This window comes from Diplotaxodon limnothrissa, linkage group LG3 (assembly GCF_057381915.1).
Source record: "Diplotaxodon limnothrissa isolate DT_005_m linkage group LG3, D_limnothrissa_male_GT1.1, whole genome shotgun sequence".
Lineage (NCBI taxonomy): Eukaryota > Metazoa > Chordata > Actinopteri > Cichliformes > Cichlidae > Diplotaxodon > Diplotaxodon limnothrissa.
Window position 1 is genome coordinate 52,982,318 of NC_140598.1, and position 20,285 is coordinate 53,002,602.

At 39.3% G+C, this 20,285-nt stretch overlaps 2 protein-coding genes and 1 pseudogene across 2 annotated transcripts in view; 2 read left to right on the forward strand and 1 right to left on the reverse strand.

Annotated features, from left to right (window-relative positions):
- The window catches only part of rell1 (RELT like 1), a 37,851-nt gene extending 31,349 nt beyond the window's left edge, over positions 1-6,502 (reverse strand). The window contains exon 1 of the mRNA XM_085349555.1: positions 6,374-6,502. Within this exon, the coding sequence (XP_085205681.1) occupies positions 6,374-6,398 (25 nt within the window). The 5' untranslated portion in view covers positions 6,399-6,502. The remainder of the gene's footprint in view (positions 1-6,373) is intronic.
- A 1,779-nt stretch (positions 6,503-8,281) lies between these two features.
- On the forward strand, positions 8,282-9,177 carry LOC146636523 (uncharacterized; annotated as a pseudogene).
- Positions 9,178-11,973: 2,796 nt separating this feature from the next.
- Positions 11,974-13,598, forward strand: LOC146636524 (uncharacterized). The gene is made up of 5 exons (XM_085350345.1): positions 11,974-12,214; positions 12,360-12,551; positions 12,647-12,919; positions 13,166-13,196; positions 13,538-13,598. The coding sequence occupies exons 1-5, from the start codon at positions 11,974-11,976 to the stop codon at positions 13,596-13,598; spliced, it is 798 nt and encodes a 265-aa protein (XP_085206471.1).
- Positions 13,599-20,285: the final 6,687 nt, after the last annotated feature.

Here is a 20,285-nt window from a genome sequence, read left to right on the forward strand (position 1 = left end):
AGCTCCTGCCGAGTCACTTTTGTCTTGCCTTTTATTGATGCTCACCTCTTCCTCAATTTTCCAGCTGTTTTCGTGTCTCATCAGTGTGCTGCACTCTTAATTTTCCCTGCTCCTTCCACCTGTTCACTCTCCTGTCCTGATTGCAAACACAATGCAATCAGCATGCACCAATCAAACTCTATCCAAATCTCCCATTTCTGATGTCATGATTGGGTTTTTAACAAGTATTTACTTTATATATTGACTCAACCAAGAATTCAAACACCTCAATAAATATCAGATTGCGAAAAAGCACATTATTAAAGCACTTTTCATGCCATTTATGGATATTCACACTATTGGATGCCAGCTACAGGGAAATATTTACGGCAGGCGACCACATGCAATAATCAGCCTTCTGTTGCTATTTATTCCTGTGGATTCGGTGCCCTTTCAGTCTAATGACGTTTACTCCACATCGCTTCCTCTTTGCACTTTGTCTATGTTTGATGATTCATTGTATTCAGAAGTCCACAGGATTTCGTGAAAACACAATGAGTAAGGAGCACAACGTTGTACATTAACTTTTAAATATCCTCTCTTTCAATGGGGGAAATTCCACAGATTGCACTCAAATTGATTCATTTGGTTTTCCTAAATAGTCTCATACGTTTATTGGAGTAAATAAAAATGCACCATATGTAATGATTCCTCACTAGGTTTCGGTCCTGAGTTACTGACATGCATGGACATAATCGCCTGAGACCATAAACATGGTTACTTACTCTTTTTCTTTGGACATTGGCTGCATTTTCAGTCCATCATCCATCATTTTAAGAGGAACGCTTGTTTATTAAACCGCTTAACACTGACCTGTAAATCATTCAAGTATTAAAAGGTCACCTTAACTCAACAGATGACTCAGTGTTGTGTCTACACATAAGAGACAACTTAGCACACACACACACACACACAATTTCACCAAAATCTCATATCCCGGTATAAGACATTTATCATTTATCGACAGCCTTCGTCGCCTGGCTGTGACGTAATCGGCCTTCAAATGCGGCCTCCGGAGGATGCAGCCGACGTTTTGGGACTGTCACAAACAAGTGGACAGCGGAGCCATGCGATGGTGTTACCGTCGTTGTGGCTAACGACAACACGTGAAAACAGGCTCTTGTTCGTCCATAGTGTGGTTATATTAAATATAAGAGAAAGAGAGAACTTTAAGAAATTAATATAGCCACTGCAGTGACCATCAAAACGATGAAAAAAAATATTGCTGTAAACGGTGTATTTTACGACACCACGAAACAAACGATAGCGTAAAATGAAATGATAGACGTTTTTATATCGTCATCTGATATATATTGTTTTGCCCGAGATTCACAGAATTTACAGAAAAATATTACATTTTTGTGATTTATATCGTTGTCAGGACGATAAATGTCTTATGTGGATATGAGATTTTGGTCATATCGCACAGCCCTACCATGTATGTTTGTACAAGTTTTAACAAATGTGGAAACTATTTCCCATTTTCCCAGCAAAATAAAGAAAGAGCACAGTACTGCTACTGTTCAGGAAATTAAAGAGACAGAACTTTATGTATCCCTCGGATAAGTTACGGGAAATAGGTTTTCAACTGAATGCGATGCAGTTCTGTTCACTGTGGCTTCTCATTTCCACATACTCAGGAAAATGCATGACTGTCCACACAGGAAGTGACGAGCTGCGATGTGGCAACCAGACAGCGACAGATGATAATGAAATTTAGCAACTTGTATTGATGAACTTCAACAATGTAAAGCAGCCAGGTAGAGTCAAGCTTTAAGGTGAGCTGCTGACGCGGTTAACAATTTGAGCCGCTTAGTCTGAACTTTTAAAAAGTTTAACCAGTTCCCAATGTTTAACACACAAAAAATGCATTTGTTGTTCCTCACCTAACTCCTTGACACCAAAGTGTTTAAAAAAAAAAAAAGAAGCTTCTAGCTGACCAAAAGTCACTCTTTCCAACATCTTGGCTCAAGCTTACCCAGCTGGATTGAAGGATGCTCTTCGTTGACATGTGAAGAGACGATAAATACACTGGAGGGTTGCCTCATTGTCCCTGAGCCACTCTTTCACAATTTAAGCCCGATGAATCCCGGCTATTACACCACAATAATATGGCTGACGGAAAAACTTGGTCATTCAGTATATTCAGGCAGTCAGCTGACCACATTTTTCAAGCACACAACAACATAACATTACCCAAACTTAGACCTCCAAACCAGTGGAAGGGTTTAAGTATTTGCTTAGTTAAATCCAGGTGGTGACATTTGTGTGTGTGTGTGTGTGTGGGGGGGGGTAATCTTCACTGATGTACGTGGCTAGAGACCAGCTATGTAGTACAACTTATAAGTCACTTTTAATTTGAAAGATCACTAAGAGGTCGTTTAAACTCTGTGGCTGACAGCGAGAAGAGCCACCTCGACAGGACAACACTCAACTCTCAGGTGTACTCAACACTGTACACCTGCACCTAAAGGGTAAAGGTCACACGTTTGAGTTTGCCAGTGTTCACATTTTAGCCCGAGAAGACCAACGGTGTGAAAGAGGAGTAAAGAAGGCAATCTATGTGGAGCAAGGTGTCACAATGGTTTCACTCCAAACCTCTGGTGGTGATTACCCACGCTTTTGTTTGCACACCCTGGCTCATGTGAGGACACAAATGATTAATTAAATCAAGTTCAGTTAAAGAAGAAAAAAAAAAAGAAATAAAGAAACCTCTTGGGTGAGAGGTGAAACATCTTCAAAAACCTAAAAAAAAAAGTCCAGTTTCGTTTTTTCCTTCTAGCTTTTGAGACAAACTTTTCTTTTCTTTGAATCGCTTTGGGGGAGTTTGCTCGACTAAACTGGGAACCACTCTCAGACTCACACACCAGTGACTGCCTGAGTGTCCAGCTGAAACTGGAGTGAGTTTACATTCTGCCTGGTAATTAGGAAAGGATTACTGCACACTCACACATAAACAAACACATGTGATACGAGTGTTTTCCTGTCTCCAAATTAAGGGACTGGATGAGTGGGTCTAATTGAATGAGCTTTGGCCTTCTTCAAGCCACAGACCTCTCATGGAAAGATGGAAATAGTCCCCACTTTTTAAAGGTTATGAAGACATCGGCTGGAACTAAATGAGCGAGACTGACACTACAGTACTCTGTCGTTCAACAGGCATCGCAATAATCACTGCTTATAAGTTATTCATCTCCATCGATCCTCATATAAAAACAGAATACTATCAGAGTTAGCATAATGAAATGCACAGATCAGATTGTGAAGACATAAAGTGACAAAAACAAAAACCCAAGCTCATTATCTGTCTAAGGAAATGCCTCAGAAGCTGTTGCAGTCAAACAGTCAATATTTTAAAGATTATACATAAAGGTTTATGTAAGACAGATCAGCTGTTTTCTTCCTACTCACATCTAGTCTCTGACACTGTAAATAAGGAGCTTCATGGTTGTACACAGTGTTGGAGGATAGTGAACTGCACATCTGATTTGTATCAGGGTTTTGTGCCGTTTTGTGTGTTTTCATCTAACGTCAAAAACTATAAATGATGTGGAACAAAAAGAATAAAAACTGTCTACTGTAACTGAACCCTCCTTGTGGCTGTGACTGCAAGCCCGAACAAAGCTTCAATCAGGCGGTCAGCGCCACACTTATGTAAGGCAACTTCAGAGGGGTGAAGTCAGCAAGCATATAACAACAGAGATCCATTTTAAAAGCACAGATTATTGGTATATGCTAACAAATTCGGATAAAGTTCAGAGAAGTAGCTGCACATTGATCTAGGGACAACCTACTAACTAAGCACTCCTGCTTGCTGCAAAGCTCCCACCTGGACTTTCTGGTCTTTCTGGAAGGCGTGGTAACCATCTCAGTCATGGGCACAAACCCAAGCACTGATATTCACTGAAATTTCCCACAGGTAGAAAGGTATTTATCAATCTATTTTTTTTTTTTTTTTGTTTAATGAACTATTACCAATTTTTCTAAACAGCTTTGGTTAACCAAATGAGATGTCTTCCTATGTTGCCCAATATTACGGGTAGAGATGGGAACTGAGAACCAGTTCTTACAGAGAGCCAATTTCTATCTACTTAGCACTTTTAATTCTTATTCTTATTTTTATATCTATTTAAGCGTTTATGACAGTATGTTTACACTAAGCACCACAGCAATTTCCTAATGTTGTAAACCTGCTCAACATTTGGCAATAAAACCCTTTCTGATTCTGATTCCAGTAGCTCAGTTCCTTGGAATTGTAAGTTTGCCTGCCTATTGATTCGAGGAAAATCGGGGCACAGTCTGCAGCGTGCATATGGACATTTATATTTTGTTGCATAAAAGGAGGACAGAGTAATTTTATAGTGCAAACATCCAAGACAGAAACAGCTGCATTATGCTGTTAATACAAAATCAGCTCTTTGCAAGCACCTTGCACAGATAGCATGCTAATGCTAAGCTAGCCAAAAACCCAGAGCAAAAGTCGAGTAAAAGCCGACCGCTGCCCAGCAGCCAGACCATGAACTTCAACAGGTAACAAACTGATGAGCAGTCAGGCATCTATTTCTACCCGTCTATGTTTCTAAGGTAGAATCACCATGGAGATCACTTTGAAGTCTCTGTGCTCGTTTTCATTTTTCCTTTTTGTTGTCGGCTTTGTGCTCATACCTAAGTACTAAGAGAAAGAGTGTGTCCTCGTTAGCATAGGGATTTATGTTAGTGGTAATTGTGCATAATGCTTTTCAGGTTATTTTATGGCGAAACATGAAAGTAATCTAAGGAGTAATACATTTATAGACTTTGTCCTGGGAGAAATTAAGTAAGGTACTGCGCTATTTTTTTTAAAAAGAAAAAGCATTTTGTGTAGTAATGACTCCAACACTGATCACAACACAGAGGGGAAATATTGCCAACATGCACAAACATTTTACTACGTGCAAATTATTTAAGCGAATGTAATGTCTTTATATGCTGCTTAGAAACTCTGAAAGCACCCATCCCTTTTGCAGCAATGATTTATATTTGCCCCGAATACTCTTTTGTTTTTACAGAAAATAATCCAACAATAATTGCTTCGGTTTATTTAGATGTGACGGCGTCGCACTGATGGCAGTTCAGTGTTGATCTCAGCCCTCAAACATCCAGGGTGAGCCTGGCTCTGCTTTTGAGCTTTTAAAGCAACCTTCACACATTTAGGCACAGACATTCTGACATAAAATTAAACTTGATGCACTTTTGGAGAAGCAGCTGACATTTATGGTTAATATTTCTTAATCTGCTGATTATTACAGTAAACCACAAAACTCATGCTTTTCTGTTTTATACCAGAAGAAGAAATAAATAAACATTTTCTCACGGGAAGCAGTAAAGCGTGATCTGACATTGTGAAACCGTTATTAACATAGCTCGAAGAGTCCTTATCTGATGAGCAAATATTCAACTGCACACTCAGTTTATCAGTACTCAGTTTAATCTTACAGGTTATTCAGTCGGCTTTGAGTTTTGTGATGGAAAATCTGCAGCAGGACAAACAGTGAGTACATTTAAATGGTAAATGTATAGCGCTTTACTTGGTCCTAAGGACCCCAAAGCTTTACACTATACACAGTCATCCACCCATTCACACACTGGTGATGGCAAGCTACATTGTAGCCACAGCCGCCCTGGGGCGCACTGACAGAGGCTGCCGGATACTGGCGCCACCGGGCCCTCTGACCACCACCAGTAGGCAGCGGGTGAAGTGTCTTGCCCAAGGACCGAGACTGTCGGAGCCGGGGCTCGAACCGGCAACCTTCCAATTACAAGACGAACTCTTGAGCCACGATCGCCCCCTTACATCTTGAAAGAGCTATTATATTAAAAAGCAGAATAGGTCAAGTAATACAAAGAGTTAACTTAACATAACACGTTAACTTTGCAAGCGCCGTAATGATGCCGAAATACCACAAACCTGCAAAAACATATTTCAATCGCTCAAACCCAAAGTTTAACAGTCTTTCTGTGACAATGGGACAGCATGTAAGTCATTATAACTAAATAAAGCTTAATAAGGTGTGTCTGATTATTCAAAAGCAATAGTTTTCCCAAAGCCTCTAACGAGACTCTACTAACTTTTCCTTTTCCTCTGCCCTGCAGCGCATCTGATGTAGGTGCGCAATATCCTCCTGAAACTTTACACGCGGGCTTAACAAGTTCGTTTTCCAGGAAGGCTGACATCAATGTCACGACATGGAAAACTACAGAGGTCTTTTCGCAATATATGTACCATATACCATGAACTGCAGCGGTGAAACACGGTTTCATCCCCACACAAGTTATAGAAAGCTCAGAAACCAACCGTCAGAAGCGGTCGTGTTGCTCATCGCTGGGCTGATATCCAGCAGGCTGGTGTCGGTGTCGATGTTCTAGGCAGCCGCTGACGGTCAGCACTACGGAGCGATTACACTGATCAAAATAAAGCGGAGAGTTGCAGCGAATATCAACGTGTTTCCTGATTCTCAGAGAGCGGATACGCCCTGTAGTGTCCCCGACAGAGAGTCGAGCTGGAGCGAGAGCACTCACTCACCGACACTTCCGCGTTCGTTGCCGCCTTAAGTGATGCCGTGCCTGATTGCACATTTTTTAAAATGCCGATACCAATAACTACTGATGTGTCATGATTTATGAGATGAATCATCATCAGTTTGCAAGCTTTAAACACACTTAGTGACCACAAAATCACTAGTTTATTTTCCCCCACAATTATTAGTTAACACAACAAAACGCACCTTTCAGCTTTTCGTGTATTTTGAAACTGGGTTTGTTGTTGTTTTTTTTGTTTGTTGTAAAACCTGAAATGTAAATGTGCCTGTCGCTGAAGCACTTTGGGTCAACTTATGCTGTTTAAATGTGTTGTTGGCTGCAAATAAAAAAAAGATGGGTCACAAAAACAATACAAAAAGGTTAAAAAAATGTTCACAATGCATGTTTGAGGTAAAAAATAAATAAATTTCATTTCACAAAATGTGACAGATGTGTGGCCCCTGGCTCAGCTGCAGAGGAGGGGTGTCCGTGAGTTTAAGAGGCGGTGCCAGGCAGGTGAGAGAACAGGTGGTGGTGATGGCACTGAGAAGCTCTCTACTGCTTTTAGTGAAGCTGGAGTGGAGAGGATGGGAGGTTTTTCCTTCAGAACGCCGGAAGAAAGCTAAAGTCAGAAGTGTGTTCCAACCCAAAAAGGATTGCAATAAAGCAAAATGCTCAGTACACTGTGTGTGTGTGTTTTATTTTTTTGGAGAGTGACTACTAAGTGACTACTTTTTATTTTTATTTTTATTTAAACATACTTATTTCTGTTCAATTATCAGTCATACACTTACTATCACTTACTATAATAAGTCTCCATCAACTACCTATACCAGAGCACTTTTAATTAACATTTACACACACTCCACCAATAAATGTATGCATGTAGAAAAAGTTGCTATCTTTTTCTAACTCCTGTGGTTACTAGATAAATGTGGAATATTCTGATGACTTATTTTTATGATGGTAATTTTAGGTTCAACATGATTTATTTTTTGAAGTTAGCTGTGAGTGCCAGTTAGCTAAAACAGCTGAAGGCTGTTACATAAACTGACAGAATCTTTCAACAACTGTACAGGTAGAAAGGAATAGTTTAAGACTCTAATAAAAGTCCCGATCTCTTAATTTATGTTTTACTTCCACCTTTAGATTTCAGTGGAGGAAGAGCCCAAGTTGTAGACTTATTTTTACTGTTGAGTACAAACGCTAACGTTAGCCTCTGAAAACAGTTGGAAAAGTAAAGCACATTTGGGGCGATCGTGGCTCAAGAGTTGGGAGTTCGCCTTGTAATCGGAAGGTTGCCGGTTCGAGCCCCGGCTTGGACAGTCTCGGTCGTTGTGTCCTTGGGCAAGACACTTCACCCGTTGCCTACCGGTGGTGGTCAGAGGGCCCGGTGGCGCCAGTGTCCGGCAGCCTCGCCTCTGTCAGTGCGCCCCAGGGTGGCTGTGGCTACAATGTAGCTTGCCATCACCAGTGTGTGAATGTGTGTGTGAATGGGTGGATGACAGGTTGTGTAAAGCGCTTTGGGGTCCTTAGGGACTAGAAAAGCGCTATACAAATACAGGCCATTTACCATTTATAATTGCGTACATATTGAAACAGATAGGAAGGATTAGTTAGTATTTGCAGACATACATTAGCTGAGTCCCAATTCATAGGCCTTCTAAGACTGCCAATAACACGAATGCCAAAAGTGAGAGGTACATGAGACGGTCTAGCCTTCAGATTTGCATCACCTGCTGTTCCCAACTGTAATAATCAAAATAATGATTTACACATAAAATCTTTTTTTAAAGAACCAGAACAGCAACATTCATAATGATGACAAGAATAAAACAATTTCTGTTATTTTCCACTTTTTCCTTCAACAGGCCGGACCACTGTACTGCAGGATTAAACTGAGTGTCCCAGTCCTGGACAGATTTTTTAATAATGAGGACACTAGACCTGATTTTCGCCTGAGCAGGGAGTCTCTAAAAGTGTTGCTGAATCTGATTAACCAGGACGGGACACATGGTTGGGGTGCCACAATTGAGGTCTTGTTTTTCTTTTCTGACTGACACGTGGAGCGTCCTACAGAGTTGTTTCCATAGCTCCATAGCTCCAGCAATAGCTCATTACACAGTTCACTGCATCATCCACAGGGTCATAGACGGGGGTGGTATGCTGTTCGTCATCGGGTCATCCGCCTCCCTCGGAAACCTGAAGAACTAGATGTCGTGTCTCATGGGTTAGCAGGGCTGGCAAGACACAGAGTCTTTTTGAAAGCTGCTGGTGCAATTGACGGCTGCCATGTCTGCATCAAGCCTCCCAGTGGCCCTGATGGTCAGTGCTACAGGAACAGGAAATTGTTCCCCTCCATAATCCTGCGGGCAGTTTGTGACCATCAGGGCTGCTTCGTGGATACATATGTGGGCTGGCCTGGTTTTGCCTCCTGGGTCAGTGCATGACTCCAGGGTGCTCCGCAACATCCCACTGTACCATTAGGTCCGTCACCCTCCTCCAGGTCATTTCATCCAGATGGAGCCAATTTTCTTTACTACTATCAAACACAACCTGTTTAATCAGTTTTTGATTTAGTTTTTCAGGCATTTTGTTTTTGTTATAAACTCCTTATACTTTTATTAACTGCAGTTAAGTGCTTATTACTCATCCTCGTACACATCCACAGTGTCTCTATAGGCACATGCATGTAGAAAACCACCTGAAAATAAATCATAAATGTACAGAAAATCTGACCGAATGTGCATAATTCTGCTGTTCATTTCTGGCTTTCAGTGGTGGAAAGAGTATAGAAATCCATCAAGCACATACATGAACTCATGTGCTTTGAATGTGTTCCTCTGAGTTGCAGGTCAAGAGCCTGTTTTGTGTTCAAAAACTCAAATTAGCCTTATTGTACAAGATTGGGACACACTGGTCCAGAATGTAAATTGGGTATCGGTGACAATGAGTCAATGCACTCTGTTCATCTCTGTGTTGTTCCCCACATGACAGTAACAGCTAGTGATGGGTAGACTACGCCTCGTGGAGTTTGTGGCACATTCCCCACGCTGTGTCGACACTGTGTTGGTGTGCCGCTCAAGAGCGACATCTGCAGGATTTCAAAAACCACTGCAGGCAACCTGGATAAAGAGCATGGGGAGAGACTGAACTACCGGTAAGTTCATTCATTCTGATGTCTGGACACCAAATGAGTGATGAATGCTTCACATTACCAGGTTGTGATGAAGTGCTATATTGTGTCTATATTCCAGTGAATTTGATCTTAACAAAAAATATATAATTGACTAACATAGCAATTTACAAAAAAAAACCCCATCTTTGCAAGGAAGTTAAAGTGAAAAACGTGAAATATAAGTTCTCGTGACAGTGGGAGTGCTTGTGTACATGTATGTGAGAGCAGGGTTTATGTATATTAAGGATGAGCGGTTTGAATGAGTTAAAATTAAGTTTATTTGTGTGATATAGTAAAATGAATAATCAATTAATAATAAACTAAATAACAATATTCCTTCCTGAAGATTCCTTCAGGGAGGAATTGGAACATAATTCACTCCAAAGACAAGTGAGCAAAAATGGAAACAGGAAAGGGAAAACACTGACCTAATTTGGCATTATGAGATCAAAATGTTTACAGATTGATGAAAATGTCCTTTTTCTTGGAGGTTCTATTGTACAGTGCCAAAAATGTAAACACACAAACAGCACCAAAGACAGTCCCCCCCCCCCCCTTCCCCTGAGCACAAATGCAAATGGTTGAAAGTTCCCCTTTCCAATAAACATAATTTGGTACCTCGCAACTGTACACATCAGTCAATGATCTACCTAAAAATTTTGGTCCACACAGACACTTCAGTTTTGTTTAACCGATCACTAAAAAAGCCCAACCCCGATCCAATGAGCATAAACGATCCCTTCTAATGTTCATTTTCAAATAGAACTGCACATGACTGTACACAAGATGGCGCACTTTACCCATAATGAATGAACACTGAAAAGGGTACTTAAACTAAACAGCAGAATAAACAGAACCGATGCGGTTATTACTTCATTTACAGATTCTTTTATTTAAAAAAATACAATCAGCATTTCTTAACAAGAAATAAAACACAATGCAGATTTGCTCTGTGTGATAACATGGTGTTTTGTCAGTTGCACATATCTGACACATATTTACATGCAAATTTAAAGCACTGACTCCAAATACGTGATGCAGTAAGAGAGCAGCTGGTTGCAGCACTTGGAAAACTGACTATTTGACCGTATCTTGAATTTAAACAACCAATTACAATTCACGTTTAATTAATTAGTAATGAACTGCAGTGCCTCCCAAGGGGCTGGGTCTGGGTATACAGTAGGTTTGTGAAAGCAGCAGAAAAGTCATTTGTAGTAACCTGACTTCCATTTCTGGTACATTATGGCGTAAGATGAACTCTGAAGATGTTAGATATACGTACACGTGCACAATTTGAAACAGAAGTATTAGACCACCAACACGTTACACCTCCAGGAGCTTTTTATGACATCCTTTCCATTTCCAGCTGTAAGGGAGGCGAGATACTTCTAGTTGGGGTTATGTCTGGGATGTCTCTGCTTATGTTCAAAACTTTCTGCACATTCAGGACATGTGAGTCAAATCTGTGGCTTGAAATAAGTATCTTTGGGAACATTTACATTTGTTTTGAATAAATAAAGCTTTAGTTTTGGTGGGCTCCGTCAGATTTTTAATTGGCCTCCGCATTATTCACTTTGGCAATGGCTTTCTTAAATCCACAGATTTCAGTACTTCCGCCGTTCACTTTAATACTTCCGGTTACTCAAAGCGAGAGCTAGCATTCACTTGTTGCTAACAACACATTCGGTTATTTTGTGCTGTAATTAGCGGCTTTACCTATTCGAGGATGATATCGTGTTCAAGGTGTGCTGTTATCGGCTGCCCTAGTAATTCAAGAAAACTGAAAAACGCGTTAGAAATATTTTGCTTAGAGCATCAACAACTTCGAAAGGCCTGTCCGTGCCCAGCGCCATACCCACTGCACGCTATGCCTCGGAAGGAGGATCGGAAACTAGCGTGGCTGGAAGCCTTAGACTCAAACACCCTCCGAAGAGAATCGAGAACACATCCGGGAATTTTTCGCGTTCTTGGAACAGTACTTGGTCTCCGACTGATGACGTATCACGAGTACACGTGAACGCAAGTACGCCAAGTACGTACGAGACAGCCCCTATGTTTGCTCCCTTCATTTTATAGGGCTTTGAGCGTGACGTCGCGGGAGGGGGCGTGGATAGGAGTTTTGGTTGAGGCGCCATTTGTGTAGGCCAAACAAAGTGCTAACAATTGAGAGAAGCTAAAGCACACGAATAACATCAGCCATGGTTCGTACTTGCTGTGTGGTCTTCTGTAATGTTCGATCGCATGACCGACAAGGAAATAAGCTTGAAAATGGGCTTTCTTTTCATTCTTTCCCCGCCTGGAAGCAAAATGAGGGAGCTCATGTATCGGATGTTACCAAAAGAAGGCGTCTAGCATGGATAGCAGCTGTGGGACGAGCGGATATCCAATTCTCTGCCATCCCCAGATATCTGCTGGTGTGTTCCAGACATTTTCATTCGGGTAAGTTCTAAATAAGTACTCTTTATAGCCTAATGGTTTTATTTTCGATGCGCTCCGAGGTCATAGCAAATTAGAACAACGAATGACTATTTTCGCAGAACGACGTTCTATTTATAGAGTTGCTAATTATTTGGCATTATTGCAGGCAAACCAGCCTATGAAATGGATGAAACTAATCCTGACTGGGTTCCAACGCTACGCATGGGGCACTCTGAAATCCCTGCTTCAAGCTTGGACCGGCACCGTCGGCGAATGCAACGAAAACAACAAAGAGCAGCAGTCGGAGGAAAATACAAACCCCCCACTTCAAAGATAGAGAAAATTCTCTCACTGTCCGGTAATCAGCATATAGCTTTTTGACGATTCATGCACTTTTCATTGGACTTCTGGTGAACATTTACCTCATATGTTTGCACTCATTGTGTCTCACAGGCTTTGGTAATGAAGCAGCAGAGTCTGAGGGTAAGGCCTGCGCACAAGAGCTGCCAGAGATGGACACGATAGAAGACCAACACCATAATCACCACGTGATGGAGGCTGTGGGCAAGAGTTGTGTTGGACAAGTGGAGGCAGAGGTAGTAGCAGCAACTCAGCATTGTCTGGGCTATGATCGGCCCCCACCTAAGAAAAGAAGAAAGCTCACTCAGACCACTGTGAGTCAGACAGCTTCCAGCAACACAAACAAAGACACAGAATCTTTACCTGGTGAGTGTAAATGTGGTGTGTCCACGTTTCACATTTTAATCATGCAATTCTAATTCTCCTAAATAGTAGGCTATGGTGAATGGCGTTAGTCGGCACTAGCTGGTTATAGTAACAAGTGTGTTAGGCTGGATGTTAGCAGGTTATTAGCAGCTAATTCTTAATTTTAAAGAAAGTTTAGGCCCATGGTTAGTAATTAAGACCAGCCGCATGCTGACAGAACTATGTCTTCATTTATTTGTCCCATAGAGATTAGCCCCAATGGCTGTGAAAGTCTCAGGTTTGGGTTTATAAAGAACATGCTAATGAGTTATTAGAGGCAGTTATTTTATCATGTATTTAAAGCAACTGTATGAAAACCAAGTAAAATAATTTAAATGCAACCTTTGCAAACCAAAGTTTGTGATTTTTTTATTTTCATTTAAAAATGAAAACTAAAATTCTGACACATTTTCAGGGACTTATAAATGTAAACAAAATGTTTCTGATTTTCCGTGTGTGAGAGATTATAGAATGAGAAATTCCCCTCAAAAATATAATACGTGCGACTCGACAGTTTCTCTTATTGCTTACAGGTTTTTTTTTTGAGTGCACATCTGATTGTATTTTTGTGTTATTCAGACTGCGCAGTGGCACCTTCAGTCATCTTAGACCAGGCCAGCATCTCCAAACAACCCCCTGAGCTACATGTGCACTCAGTCCACACACAGTGGGAGGATCCTTCACAACAAGATCACCAATACTGCAACAGGTCTCCCAGAAAAGAAGTGCAGGATAAGATGACTCAGTGTGATGAAGTTGCATATTTCATTCTTCAAAATGATGCAGACGCTTTGCTGTACACTGGGATAGCCTTGGAAACATTTAACATTCTTGTGTCGACACTGGAAGGATGTGACGACAATGAATTTACAATGCCTGTGCGAGATCAAGTCCTCATGACTCTGATGAAATTAAAGAGTAACCGTGTAATAGGTGACCTAAGCCGCCAGTTTCGTATATCACAGAGCATGGCCAGCAAGATCATCTTACACTGGTTGGACAAACTGGAGGAGGTTTTCCGGCCATTAATTCCATGGCTGCCAAAAGAAACTATTAAAGCAACTATGCCTGCAGCCTTCAAGAAGACCTTTCCAAATACTACGTGCATTGTAGACTGCAGTGAGACCCTTTTGCAGAAACCCAGAAATCTGGACTCAAGAAGGCGATCGTACAGCCATTACTACTCAAGCAACACGGTCAAATATTTGGTTGCTGTTGCACCATCTGGTCTAATCATGTTTGTGTCTGCAGCATATGGCAGTCAATGTAGTGAGAAATTTATCACAATGGACTCTGGAATGTTAACATACCTTAAACCTGGTGATGAAGTCATGACAGGTGGAGATTTAACATTAAAAGACTTGCTCTTTGAGAGAGAAGTTGGATTAGTAATACCCTCTTTCACAAAAAAACGTGGACAACTAACTAAGGAACAGGTAACAGACACGCGTCGGATTGCAAATGTAAGAATCCACGTTGAACGAGCAATCAGACGTTTGAAAGTCTACAAAATACTCTCACAAATCGTTCCCATAAGCATGGCTCCTAAAATAGGAAAGATTCTGAGGATATGTGCTGCTCTAGTCAACTTACGAGAGGATATCATCCGTGATACAGAATAACTGTGCATGTTGTAAACGAGCGTAAACTCAGGGATATCAAGATCGTTACCCAATGTAATTTTATTTTAAGGTAGAAATTTGATGTACATATTTGGAGGGAGTAAATGATTCCAGGTCTGTTTTTATCTTCTGTTCTACACGATGTAAATATTTTTGTAGAAGAAAGGTTACGTGTTTAAAAAGTGCACATATAGTGCAATCAACTGAACAATTAGTGCTTTTTTTTTATTCAACCACAATGTGCTCTTCAAGTGGAAACAAATGTTTTTCTCAAAGCTACAATAATTAGTTGTGCATTCTTGACATTTTGTTATTGTCTTGGAAAATTACAGAAATACAGAACTATTTTCAACAGTAAATGTTGTCAGTTTGGTATTTATATTCCACCATGTGTTAAAATGTAGTTGTTGTTGCCACTGAATGACAAAATGAAAGACCCAGTTTTACGACCTACTGAACGACCCATTGACCCAATCACTGAACTGAATTTGGTGGTGAAAAATGTTTCTTATGTTAATTTAAGAGCAGTTAAAACTGACGGGGAGCGACCAGTGGAACAGAGGCGGTGGTTTACGACAACGGTTGTCTGCCATCTAGAATCCAGTTTTGAGATCCCTTCCCAGATGCCTTAGCGCCCACTCACATCCTGGGCCATTTGACCCGATAAGTCAAATGATAGGGTGGGGCTCGGTTTCACAATGGGTTCACCCGAAACCATGGCTGATTGTGACCCACGCTCGTTTTCATACCTTGGCTCATGTGATTAGGTTGAGGATCATTAGGGGGTCCGTTGTCCCTCTCAGGTGGACAGTCCCACAGGCTGTAATCTGGGGCTCTTCACCATTTGACCCTAGAACCGAAGAAGCTTCTCAGATGAGGTGAAACGTCTTCAAGCCACCTAAAGGTATCCAGATGCTTTTCTTTCCAATGTCTCCTTTCATTCACAAGACAGACCAAACTCTGCCATCATGTTAGTATTTAACCCATTTATAGTTGTCACATGAGCAAATGTGCATTAAAGCTTGCCTAGTATTTTGAAATATCTCTCATTTAACTGAAACCTGCTGTGTAATCCTCTACAAGTTGAGATAAGAAACATGAGAAGTAAAACCCTCTTAAGGGCTTTACTTGTTCCTTTACAGATGCTTCATTGTATTGCACTGTAAATGAAACATGCTCACTAGCACACAAAGCACTGTACGCTGCACTTCCATGTAATAGCCTCTGCAGCTGCAGATCTCCATCTACCAGTTTGATATCGCTGCACTTCTGGCTAAGCTGCTCAGTGAGCGAAGGATGGGTCGGCACTGGACATTTTATTTCTATCAGCTCATCTGAGTCAATGACCCCTTCAGGACTAGCAGAGCGCAATGGCTCCTGGATGCTGATAACACTACCCATGTGAGGAATGTTCATGCCCTGTTCTTTCAGCTGATGACAATTTCTAACTTCATTTTCTTTACCATGGTTGCTCTTCAGAAATTTTCTCTGTGTATATATATGTGTGTATTTAGTTAATAGTATAGGTTAATATAAGTAAATATACATGACAGAAGTCTTGATTGACTGTGCTTCTTGGAATTGTAGAGGTTTGCGCACGTTAGTAAAAATAAAACAAGTCACTAGTAGGATTAAGAATTTAAAGGCCAAAATAGTGTTTCTACAAGAAACTCATATGCTAGATAGTGAGACAAATAGAATGAAACGTAGATGGCCAGGTCAAATATTTTCAGCGCCCTACTCCTCCAATTCCAGGGGCGTCATGATAATGATTCATAAATCTATACCTTTTCACGTTGAGCACGTGATTAAGGATAGCAATGGACGTTTTCTAATAATACAAGGTAATCTACTCTCCACTAGACTAAATTTAATTAATATTTATGGCCCAAATGAAGATAATCCAAACTTTTATAGCAATTTATTTCTTAAAATCTCAGACTTACAAGGTAAATGTATAATTGCTGGGGACTTAAATTGTGCTCTGAATCCACAGAAGGATAAATCCTCAGGCATGGATAATACTCACAATAGAACACGAAAGGTGATCAAACAATTCATGAAGGAGTTAAATTTAAGTGATATATGGCGAGAGCAAAATCCAACCAAGTTGCAATATTCTTGCTGGTCAGGTACACATAAAGCGTACTCTAGAATAGATTACTTCTTGGTATCAACTGAGTTGGTTCATTTTATAAAAGATTGCCAGTATAAGGAAATAGTAATTTCGGACCATGCAGCCGTTACTTTGACTTTCATAGAACCAAAACTGATCAAGACTCGATTTGAATGGAGGTTTCAACTGAAGTGGATGCAGGATAAACAGTTTCTTGATTATTTAGGTAAGCAAATTAATGAATACTTTGAATATAACTCAGATCAAACATCGGCAAGTGTAAGATGGGAAGCCTTTAAAGCATACTTAAGAGGGCAAATTATAAGCTATACTAGTAATAAAACAAGAGAAAGAAATCAAAGGATAAAATATCTGGAAGTAAGAATAAAAAAGTTAGAAGAGATTAGCTTTCAATCAGGTCAAAACAATGAGTATATTGTAAAAGAACTATTACTGTTGAGAACGCAATATAATGAAATGACAAGTGAAAAAGCAGCTGTTAATTTATTGAGATTAAAGCAACAATTCTATGACCAAGGTGAAAAACCCAGCAAACTCCTGGCATGGCGTATAAAAAAGATGGAATCTGAAAGGGCAATTACAAAATTAGAAAATTCAAATGGTAATACTATAGTAGACCCATTAGAGATAAATAATGCATTTAAAAGATTTTATGAAACGCTATATAACTCTGAACTCAATAATGTAACTAGAATGCAATCTTTATTTCTAGATAAACTTGAAATACCAAAAATTTCAGAAAAAGACAAAGTAAATGTTGATAGGCAAATTAGTATACATGAAATTATAGATGCAATAAACTCCTTAAATGCTGGCAAAACAGCTGGTCCAGATGGATTGCCAATTGACCTTTACAAATATTTTAAAGATAAATTAGCACAGCCCCTCTTAGATATGTATATAGAATGTTTTAATAATGGCAATCTTACTGACTCATTAAGGAAGTCTCTGATAATACTGCTTCCTAAACCTGGAAAACTAAATAATAAGTGTGAAAATATGCGCCCTATAAGCTTAATTAATACAGACACTAAAATTATTTGTAAAATTTTTGCTAAAAGATTAGAAAGTATTCTTCCAGTTATTATAGGGGATGATCAAAATGGATTTGTTAAACATAGACAGGGTTTTCATAATGTAAGACGAGTTTTAAACATTCTTCATAATCAAAGTGAGCAGGACGATACAGCCATTCTCTCGCTTGACGCGGAGAAGGCTTTTGATAGAATTGAACGGTCATATCTTTTTGATGTCATTGTTAGATTTGGGTTTGGAAACGTATTTCTGCATTGGATCAAGCTATTACATTGTCATTCTGTGGCTCAGGTTAAGACAAATGAGATAATCTCTGAACAATTTGATATTAAAAGAGGGTGCCCGCAGGGTTCACCTTTATCTCCACTCTTATTTCTTTTAGCTATTGAACCTTTGGCAATAGCTGTTAGAAACAGCAGACAAATACAAGGTGTTAGGATTGGTAGAAAGGAACATAGAATTGCTTTATTTGCTGATGATATCATAATATTTTTAAAGCAATTAAAAAATTCTGTGCCCGCTGTAAAGGATTTATTAGATCAGTTTGGGGTTTTCTCAGGGTATAAAGTTAATGTAACAAAATCGTCATTAATGTTACTTAATCAAGGGTACATTCAAAATGTAAGTCAGAATATATCTGGCTTTACTGTTAACTCTGAATTCATCTATCTAGGTATTAAAATAGTTCCTTCATTAAAAGATGTGGTGGTACTTAACTATAATATAATACTACAGAAAATTTCCAAAGATTTGGAGCGTTGGATAAGTCTACCACTATCTATTATTGGAAGGATAAGCGTTATTAAAATGAATGTATTACCTAGACTGTTGTATATGTTTCAAAATGTCCCACTGGCTCCTCCTGCTGGATTATTTACTAAATTAACATCACTAATCAGAGAGTTTATCTGGAACAAGAAGCAGCCACGTATTCGTTTGTCTTTGTTGTACCTTCCCTTTGATACAGGGGGGTTGAAATGCCCCAACTTTTACTGGTACTATTTGGCTATTCAATTAAGGACAATAAGATTTTATTTTTCATCCCAAAATACCCCGTCATGGGTGGGGATGGAAGCAAATGCTCTTAAAATGCCATTAAATTTGTACTTATATTCTGCGAAATCCAAACAGTTAAAGAAAGAAACAAATAATCCTATAGTTCAAAACATGATTGAAGTCTGGTTTACAATAAAAGAAATGATGAATATTAAGAACAATCTCTCTCAGTTTAGCCCCATCTGGGGAAATGCCTTATTTGTACCAGGAAAGTTGGATGCAGGGTTTCAGGATTGGGCAGTAAAAGGTGTTAAGAAAGTGGGTGATCTGTTTTGTGATGGAGTAATGGTCTCATTTGAGGATTTAGTCTCAAAATTTCAAATCCCCCAAAAACACTTTTTTAAGTATTTACAAATTAGAAGTTTTATTTCATCTATGCAAAATAAATCCCTTAATTTTCCCCAATTAAGTAAGCTAGAGGAGTTTATGGTGAAAAAAGGTGGTAATAAAGGCTTAATTTCAACATTTTATAATTGGATTGTTTCTGCCTCTTCAGAAACATCAGTTTCTAAGTTGGAAGCTTGGAGAAAGGACCTAAATATCAATATTTCTGAGGAGACATGGAAGTTAATTTGCTTAAAAGCACAAAAACAATCGATTAATAGTAATTTAAAATTATTACAATACAATTGGATTATGCAAACATATGTAACACCGGTGAAACTGAATAAATATAATAATAGAATACCAGATACATGTTTTAAATGTGGAGAAGCCCGTGGAACATTTTTTCATTGTATATGGGAATGTAGAATTGTTTGTGCCTTTTGGCAGGAGGTGATGAACAAAATAAACCAAATTTTAAATAAAAAGATCACTTTAGACGTAGAAATGATGCTACTACAAGTGTATCCTAAAAATATTAAATTAACAACCTATCAAATTAAGTTTATGGATTACTGTACATTACAGGCAAAACGTATGATTGCAATAAATTGGAAAACATCAGTTCCTCCTGCTATTGGCGCTTGGATAAACTCCTTGACACAGTGTATGGAAATGGAAAGGATTACGTACTTTCTGAAAAATAAGTTAATATATTTTGATGAAATTTGGAAGCCATTTAAACATTTTTTAAAAGTAGTAAATATAGAACAACTTATGTAGGAGAGTGGAGTAGGAGGAAATTGTTAGCATTGTGCATGCTATTTTTGTTTGTTCCTATTGATTATATTTTCTTCTTTCCCTTTTTTTTTTCTTTTTCTCTTGAATTATGTATAAATGCCACATATGGTACAATTGTATATATATTTCATTTGAGCTTGTTTTTTTTTTTTTTTTCTTTGGTCGGAAGAGAGCAGAGCGGGAGGTGAGGGTGGGGGAAAAGGGTTTCTATTACAACAGCATATTATGGGAAACTACCTTTGAATGTTGTTGAAAAAGTAATAAAAATATTTAAAACAAACAATTTGAAAGATAGAACGCCCTGAATGGATTACAGATTAGTTCATAACTGTGTGCTTGGTGAGGCTGAAAA